The following is a 9,541-nucleotide window of genomic DNA, read 5'->3' on the forward strand; positions in this document are numbered from 1 at the left end:
TTTATAATTATTATAACAAGATGAATATTTTCACATCTTCTTACATTATTACAGCACATAACGTTACTAATGACAACAATTGTCCATGGTTGACAATAAATTTATTAATACCAATTTATCGACCACAGCCTCTACTTATTGTAACTATTTGTCCTGATGACAACCAAGAGAAATTTCCATGACGCAACGAATATAGTAACAAACAAGAATGTGTTCATAGTACACGGATGCCCCACTAGCACTATCATTTTTTATGTTTAGTGGACCGTGAAATTGGGGGTCAAAACTCTAATTTGGCATTAAAATTAGAAAGATCATATCATAGGGAACATGTATACTAAGTTTCAAGTTGATTTGACTTCAACTTCATCAAAAACTACCTTGACCAAAAACATTAACCTGAAGCGGGACAGACGGACGAACGGACGCACAAACCAAAAAACATAATGCCCCTAGGTGGGGCATAAAAATGGAAAAGATCAAGACAGAAATAAATTTTTAAGTAATAAACTGTGTGGTTTGTGTTGCTGAGACATAAGTGTTCTATGTAATTGTCTGTCGACTTTTGTCTTTTCGTCTCTTTCTTCAACTGATGTTGTATACTAAAGGAAAGCCAATCTGCTTCCACAGGAAACCATTCAACTAGTTTATTGCTGTTCAATGTTTTGCCTTTCAAGTATAAGATTGAAGACCTTGTCATGGCACGAATTGTTCCTCCGGAGAAGAGCTAGACAGAGAAGCCATTTTAAATTGTTCAAAATAGGATGGATCATGAACAGAAATTGTAATCAGACGATCAAATGTTTTTAAAGAAAGAAAACATCCATTTTATAGATATTTGTTATATTAAAAAAAAATAAAATTAGTTATTTTTTTCACACTCAAATATATAGAATTCTTAATGTTAAAGAAGAAATTCGGTTTTTCTTTCTTAAATTAATTATAATTTAATGGTATGCTTTGTTTAAAAGTTGTTCTTTTAATGTTTTCTTTTGAATCAAAAACTAATGTTATTGTAAACAAATTCTGTCTTATACTTATTGCACACACCAAAATTAAGTCCATGGAAAACAATCTACAATCGTCGATCCTGCAAAGGAAGACAGCTATAACTGACATGGAGCACAAGCAGCACATCTACAATACGCCAAGATGAGTAAAGATACATAGGATCCTCAAACTTCAATAGACTTTTTGATAATAATAACTAGAACATTTTGTTAAATAAATATATTCGACTCTACTTTTGTAGACAAAACGCGCGTCTGGCGTACAAAATTATATGCCTGGCATCCTTCATGAGATTTTCTCCTAACTTATAACAGTACATAACGACTACAATTGTATTTTGTTGATGATTCATTTACGTACCTTAGCCCCCACTTATTGCAACTATTTGTCCTGGGCGAAAAATGTAAATACAATAGCAGATTCCTAAATTGTTAGTGTCAAATATTGGTATTTTAATTATTTTATCTGTGTGATTGGTTTTTGTCAGACTTCATACTGATATTTTGCGAAAATCACTTTTTAGGTGATGGACGCGGCGAGATATCGCCATCAATCAATCAATCTATTTTGCAATAGTGTACGGCAGATTATGATATGTGATACCTGTTGAAATTTCGTGACCTTGTGCAATGCTAAGATACAGGTATCGACAGATTGTAGATGAACATTTAAAATAATTAATTACTAAACATCTTTCCACATGGTAAATACGAGAAATTAAAGTACATAGTGGTTATGTTTTATCCTAAAACATGTGGAAAAGGGCTTTGAAGGGTTACACAATTGAAAAAATCGTAAGGGGACAAACACATTTTTCACGTTTATCGTTATACAAAAATACATGACAAACAGGACATTTTCTTTACTTTTAAAATTATTTTTCCTTTTCTTATCATGCTGTCATGATGGTTTCTCGTTTTGAAGTTTACACATCTCGTTAGGTTTGCTCTGCAGTGACGTCTAAGATTTCAATGAACATTGAATAACCAATTATAATATTTGGCAGCTCCACACTTTCACTTGAAGTCGCAAGAAGGGCCAGAAGTATTCTTCATGACACGCAATTCCTCCATGTTCCTATTTTAGACTTTAATAGTTACGTAGAACCATTGTAGCTGAACATGTTCTTTGGTAGATGCGATATTCAAAATATCAAGAGTTGCTTCTTACATAGTAATATGATAAAGCAGATGTCATTTTTACAGATGCCATAATGTCATGCAATAACCTTGATTAGTTATTGCAAGGTTGTTTTACTTTTCATGTATTAACATTGCCTTTCCTACCAGATAAAATAAATATTTCAGTCATATTAGTGTTTCATGAAAAAAAAAGTTTCACGGTGGTCACATTTGAATATTCCTGTCAATCCATGGGCTCAAATAAATATCGATGGTAATATAGTCGAGTGTTTGAATTAGTCAGGTTTTAGGGACTTCCCCTTTTTGAATTTGCATTTGAGTTTAGTATTTTTGTTAAAAAAAAATTCCACTACTGTAAACCAACTTATATCCGCCGAAAAGGGCAAAACATCAACACTGAGTTGGTTTATAGTGTGTGATGTAATGTAGATATCATTATCGATGTTAGAAGAGAGTATGCTGTTATAAAGTTAAGGATGCACAACGAATGCGTTGACGACACAAGCTCATGTTTGCTTGTTCCATCAGTTGACTTATATGACCAAGTTTTATTATTGGTTGATCAGTTTTACTTTGCGCATCAAGGAGAACATTTTATCCATTTTCGGAACGAGAACAAATGAAACATTTAAGTTCCTTACAGTGGGTCGTGTGGGGTTTGGATGCCGATGAAAGACATGTTGGGTATTGTCATAAATTGTGCCTTGCAGAGGCTTAAGGTCACTAAAAATCATTTAAGACACCAGGCTTATAATGTTGTACGCCAGACGCGCGTTTCGTCTACAAAAGACTCATCAGTGACGCTCGAATAAAAAAAAAGCTGAAGGTCGAAAAAAGTACGAACTCCTCAAAGGGCTCTTTTTGTCATCCACAAATAAACAAGAATTGGGGTATCTACAGTAACTGATCACAGATACCCTCATCCGCAATATAACTCCTGAACGGCAAATTGTATTTCACATAATCGAACTTGACTTATCATCCAAAAAAAAAAAAACCCGCTTGTCTTACAAATGATGAAGGAATATAGCTCATGAATGGTAAATGCAAAAAATTGTCAAAATGGAAGTTGACCTGCTTTGTATGGTTCTTGGCATTGTATTAAAATTTCAAACGATTTTGTCAAGTGGTATTCTAATTATCTTCTGGTAACAAAACAAAACAAACAAAAAAAATCCCTAAATTTTAAGTTAATTGAGGGTTATTAAGATTCCAAATGAGACTGTCTAATTAATGCTTGCTAATAAAAATTCCTCTTTTTAAATTTAATATTTATCAACATATATAATATTACATTATAATTTTTTTTAGTTTGTTAGAATATCGGAAATAGTTCTTGGGAGCAGTTACTCTGTTGATGACACATTAGTAAGTTTTGGTTACAATAATCAGTTGAACACTGACAAATAAATCCGCTTTCTTTTTTATCACATCCAGTTAGTTCATTGCTACACTTTCGAAGATGAGCTGAAAAATAAAACAATATAAATTGTACAAAATGTCAGATAACTAGGAAGGTTTTAATGTTAACATTAAGACATTCCTGCAAACGAATAGATTCGAAATGTCAGAAAAGTTGATGTTCACGATCAATCTCTAAATGTGATAAATAGTTCCGATATATATTAAATATGGAATATGTATGTTAGACTCAGATTGACGTCCGTTTCTCAAATCGACGTCTTATGAAAAGTCACCTTCTCAAATCAGTGTCCACTATTTTTACCCTCTAAACGACGTCCAATGTGACGTCATGTATTTATGACCCGACAATTGTTCGTTTTATTCTTATTGCTTCGTGATATATTCGTGTTGGTATTTAGACACACTTGGTTCAATTACATGTACTTTATAAAGAAATTTCGACAAATGTTCGTAATAGCGCGCTTGTAAATAAGATGTACATATAATTGGTCGTTTATATTTTTCCTTTTTGCATTTTGAAATATTATTAGTTAATAATTTATACATGCTGATACGGGAGTATCAGATAGGGAGCGACGGGGTAATATGACCCGACAATCGTTCGTTTAAAGTTCACTTTTAGGATTTTGTATATTTTTATAATTCATGCTTTTTATTATCATTCCGAGTCGTCATTAATTTTTAATAATTCAAAAGTTCATTGTATAGTACACTATTCAAAAGTTACTTGTATTTTACATTTAACTATAATCCATTCATTTAAATTAATTATCAAAGATTTATATCCGTCTTTAAGATAAAAGGTTCTGTAACAAAGAACATAGATAATTTGACACTAAGTGATAACTGCCGAAAGCCATTCTTGACAAACTTATACGAAGCATGTTTTTAATCCGTAATCCCCGCTTTCGGCAAAACGCGAATTAATATTATTTAATGAAAAGATATTTGATTGGTTGATATTCCGCAGGTCAATCAGTCTTTTGAATTTGTATTTTAGATTTGTTTTTATGTTGTTATTCAGTTATGTTTTTATGATTGAAATATATGGATGCGAAATAAATATGTAAACTTTCCAGCGACTTGGACTTTATCTAAACTACCGCTAGTTTCCCCCGAAACTAATTAATATGACAGAGGTGACCAACAACCTGGTCATATATTACTAAAAAGGTCGTCAGATTAATCGAAGTCTCCTTTCATCCATTGTTCAATTTCGTTTAATAATTTATTCTTTGTTTATATTACCTGTATCGTTTTGTCTTTGCGTAAAGCTGCTTAAAGAAACTAATTGTTTTTATTTTTCTTTGTAATTTACAAATCATAATGACTTAGTTGTTCATTTGACGTACGTTTATGAGAAAGAACAACAAAGATGGCAACATCCCGTCCCAAATATTCAACTATATAAAAATAAAAGGACATACATCAGTAAATGACTAAAAGACAAACACCGACTTGATATTACATGCATGTTAATAATTCGGTAAAATAAGTAAATCCACTCGATCTAAGTTGTCTTATTCCTTTTATATAGGGCATACTCATAACTGTTAATTCAAAAATCAATACGTGCATAATAATATAATTTAATGAGGCAACCACTCAAAGACAAAGATAACCGAAAGATATCTAGGGAGCAATATACAGTCTCAAACAATAGGCAGAATAAAGATTTAAAATCAATTATTAAAAAGAATAATTATTTTGACTCTGCAAGATTTAAAATATTATATTATTTAACAATCTTTTGAGTTTAGGTTCAACCAACCATTTGCTTTCGAAAAATTCCACTGTCTCGAGGTGAGAAATATCGTAACACACTTGATACAGTGGTGGAATTTATATTTCATTAGGACGTCAGATTTAGACGTCGATTTGAGGAACGGACGTCGGTTTTGTAGAGATCAGACGACGATCTGAGTCTTACATATATGTAACTAATATATTTCCATAGTCGTTAACTCAATTCCTTTCTCTTGTCCTTTATCGTGACATAACCGAATGAGAATCATAATGCAATTTTTACTAACCATGAGCAAAGTTACGTGTGTCACTATTGAGGCAGGATCTATTTCCCCTCCCGGAGCACCTGAGATCACCTCCAATTTTATATGTAGTGTTTTGTGGATTTGTTTGGATTTTCGTCGTTTTTCGTTGTTCGCCATTTCGTTTTCAGTATCTCTTGTCCCCTTGGTACCTTCTGCTTCCATGTTAAATATAAATTAACTAGCACCAGGACGTGTCTGTTGGTACATACGTTTAAACTAAAATTGCATGTGCAGCCTTGCCTAAAGTATTAACTTGACATTATAAAATCTATTAGATTAAGTGGGATTCGCACAGTTTCTTATTTAAAAAAAAACCAATATTATCAATTCAATTAGACGGATCAATCTTTAATACGAATAATTTTATATTTCGCATTCTCTTTGGTAAAAAAAAGGAATCGTACGATGCTTATTCAAAACAACATTCAGTCAGGGTAAGGTTTGCTTATTTGGCCCGACGTTTGCATTCGTCTTATGCTGTGATTATTGTTTGTTACACGTCTAGTGGCAAATATTGCATGCATACTCAGGGCAATTGATTAAATAGTTGGGTTCTAATGAAAATCTGCCAACAAGGATGAAAGTCAGATAATTTGGACTACCATTGTAATACGAGAATAATTATGTTAGATACATGTAGGTGCTAAATCTGTACAAAACAGTTAAGTTCGACCAATCAAAAAGGAGTTCGTTAAACGTTGCATTCACTACAAAAAAATCAGATTCATTGTCAACATTTCTATACAAAAATCCACCTTTTTGACCCATTTGTATATGAATCTGCTGGAAAACAAACATGCTATATTAACATTTATCTGGAATATTTTGGTGGGAAAAATTAGGTACTCTCGTTACCAAACGTTTGTCTAAATAGAAAGACCAAAATTGTTTAGAGTCAACTTGAGAGTGTTGCATTAGATAATGATGATAATGGATATGTGTGGAAACTGTTATATGCATATCAGGACGATAACATATTAATGTTATATGGATATAAACCCCTCTTTATACTAGATCGACACTCTGAGCCGGGGGCACTTTTACACAACTGAAATATCCTGAGAATTGACTGGGGTTCACCCGGTCGGAAGGCATCGAGATGTTGATCCGATGCCTTGTGCAGGGGATAGCCACGCTCTATCGCAAAATTTCTTCTGTTCCTATCCAACAGAATTTCAGTACAGTTACATAGTTAATAAACTGAAAATTCGAATCAATATTTAACTAATGCCAGGACAAAGACATTGACTACTGGTACCCTGGAGACGTACAGTCAACATGATGCTAACCTTCGTTTGTCTGATCAGCCAGCGCTCCTACAAAACAGCTCCCTTTACAATCTTGAGTGTGTTGTATTATATTTTTTGTCGTCATATCAATATGATCTGCGCATGATTCCGGAAATTCGTCAGAATTGCATACATAACATAGGGTTGCGTAACCTAAAAAAGATGTTTGAACTTCATGGTTAATATTACTGTATAATTGTTATTCGTATTTCATAATTGACCTGTCAGTACGTCATTTAATATGAGTCAATTAAAATAATCGGAATCGTGAAACAAATTATTCCAATATTTTACAGAGCTTTTCTATTTTTGAATTTTAAATGTTTCAAACGATGCTGAAAAGAAATGAAATTGTTGGTCTTAATCAAAATCGAAATTTTGTAATAAATTGGATTGATTAAAACAGAAAATTGAAAATACTAGGAAACAGAGGCCAAAGTCAATTTTGTTAATGAGTAAGTTGCAGCAGACAAAAACGCTTTTCAGAAATGTAAAACTGTTTATAAATTTGGCGAGTCCGAAGCATTTGACTTTCTGGATTAAAATTACTTCAACAGGAACGCTCTTACACCAAGAAAATGTCAATTGAAGTGAAGAAAGATGTTAATTTTTCAATAAAGCATGCATGGTCTGAATTCTCATAAAACATATAAACAAGAAACAAAGAAACAACTTCTTATTGCAATATGATCCACAAGTATGAACAATTCTGAAATGTATAGTTGTTTATGAAAAGTTAAAAAAAAATGACAGGATGATACAGACGGGGATTCGAAGTTTTCCTACCAGCAGCATTATCAAAAAGTAATATAAATATAACGAGTGTTGTACACACAATAAAATTATCAAGCAAGCTCGAAACCGAAATTTCTAGAAGCCAAAACCATAACAGGCTTACAAGAATTAAAATAACCAGTATTTTAACGCACAAAATGCAAATCTATTTTGCTTACCTTTAAAAACATGAAGGAGACAAAAGAAGATAGTCAGTTTGTCCATTTTTAATATTTTTATTTATTATTTAACAATAACTGTAAACAAATACAACAAAAATGAGGAAACGAGTCGTATCCGAGTCTACTTCATTTAAATAATGATTATGTAAATATATAGTTCGCCTTAATATAATCATACATATGGCATAAACTGAGAATTCGTTATTAAAACAATCTCTTCAGTTTATTAATAACTTCTTAAAAATAACAAAAAAATGGGTGTATCCAAATTCTGCGAGCATGAAAAGATCTACCTACCCCCATTTCCAACCAAAACTATCAGATAAACCCTTGTATGAGGTTTTGGTCTGAAGTGTCAATGTTTGACTAGATTTTTTGTTTATTACTGTGAAAGTACTTTTATTCGTGGGGTACCAATTTTCGTGGTTTTCGTGTGACAGTTTCTACTTAAATTAAAGTAATGCATTATGTAATACAGTTTTGTAGAAACTGTTAACAGCAAAATGACCAGCAAAACAAGATCTACAGAATTAATTGCCAATATGACTAAAATCATAAGACGATTTCTTATAGAGGAGATGCGCAAGGTATCAAAGAGATACTTTAACTCGAAAACAAACTGACAATGCCATGGCAACAAAAAGGAAAAACGACAAAAAGGCAAACAAAAGTACAGAACACACAACATAGAAAACTATGAAAGAAATTCAAAAAGCATACCAAAGTCACAGTCAAAACTCGTACATTCAAAGCAGTGAAAGAATTGAAAATTAAGGAAGAAAAGTTGGCTTTCTGGAAGTTGACAGTTCTAATCTAATACCGTGTTCACACTATAAAATCTGCACCGGGTCGAACCCGGGTTAATTAACCCGAATTAATTACCCCAGTTCACACTTGATAAAAAATTAACCCGGTTTGGGATTTTCCCTCTCAACAAAAATAGAAATGTTAGCGCCAAAATTGTAACCCGCATCTGTCCACTGTACATATTTACATTTTTTTTTCATCACAGATGCATTATTTAAAGTCTGAAATTTTTTACCGCACTCCTGGCCGCTTTGGAGGAGTTCGATCACCATCAACCACTTTCCGTGTTTTTAAATAACGTTCCTTTATCCAAATTGCACCCATTTTTCGCCCAAAAAAGCGACGGAAATGATATAGGTTTCATCGTTTGTCATTATGCAGGTTTTTCAACATAGATTAATACACTTATATCCCTCTTGCTGCCGATAATTTAATATGGGTTATATAATTCGTGACCCAGTAAACATGGTAACTGGACGTCTGTCAAAATATGTCACTATAGCAACAACCTCACATTAACTTCACTTTGCGTTCACATTTAGAAGTGAGGTAGTTAACCCGGGTTCGCCCCACATTAACTCCACCTCAAATGAGGGGTAATTTTAATCCGGGTTCGCCCCGGGTTAAGGCGTTCACACTACCTAAATGTAACCCGGTTTAAAAAGGCATAGTGTGAACGGGATATTAGTGTGTCACTAAATTCTAAATCCTGAGTCAAAATCATTCCACAAGCTAAAAGAATATAACAAGGCATTATAAACGGGTTATAAACCCCTAGTATAACTTTACTTATATCTATGTTAATCAGAATGTAATGTTGCAAGTGGGATTGTTCAAATTTTACGAAAGCAGACTTCGAC

The 9,541-nt window shown here is 32.9% G+C and overlaps 1 protein-coding gene across 1 annotated transcript; it reads right to left on the bottom strand.

The window, feature by feature from the left end:
• Positions 1-3,326: 3,326 nt before the first annotated feature.
• Positions 3,327-7,980, bottom strand: LOC127714245 (uncharacterized). The gene is made up of 3 exons (XM_052220298.1): positions 7,872-7,980; positions 6,919-7,071; positions 3,327-3,620 (listed from the first exon to the last, which is right to left on the bottom strand). The coding sequence occupies exons 1-3, from the start codon at positions 7,915-7,917 to the stop codon at positions 3,469-3,471; spliced, it is 351 nt and encodes a 116-aa protein (XP_052076258.1). The 5' UTR covers positions 7,918-7,980; the 3' UTR covers positions 3,327-3,468.
• Between the last annotated feature and the right edge of the window lie 1,561 nt (positions 7,981-9,541).

This window comes from Mytilus californianus, unplaced genomic scaffold (genome assembly GCF_021869535.1).
Source record: "Mytilus californianus isolate M0D057914Y unplaced genomic scaffold, xbMytCali1.0.p SCAF_1, whole genome shotgun sequence".
NCBI classification, from domain to species: Eukaryota; Metazoa; Mollusca; class Bivalvia; order Mytilida; family Mytilidae; genus Mytilus; species Mytilus californianus.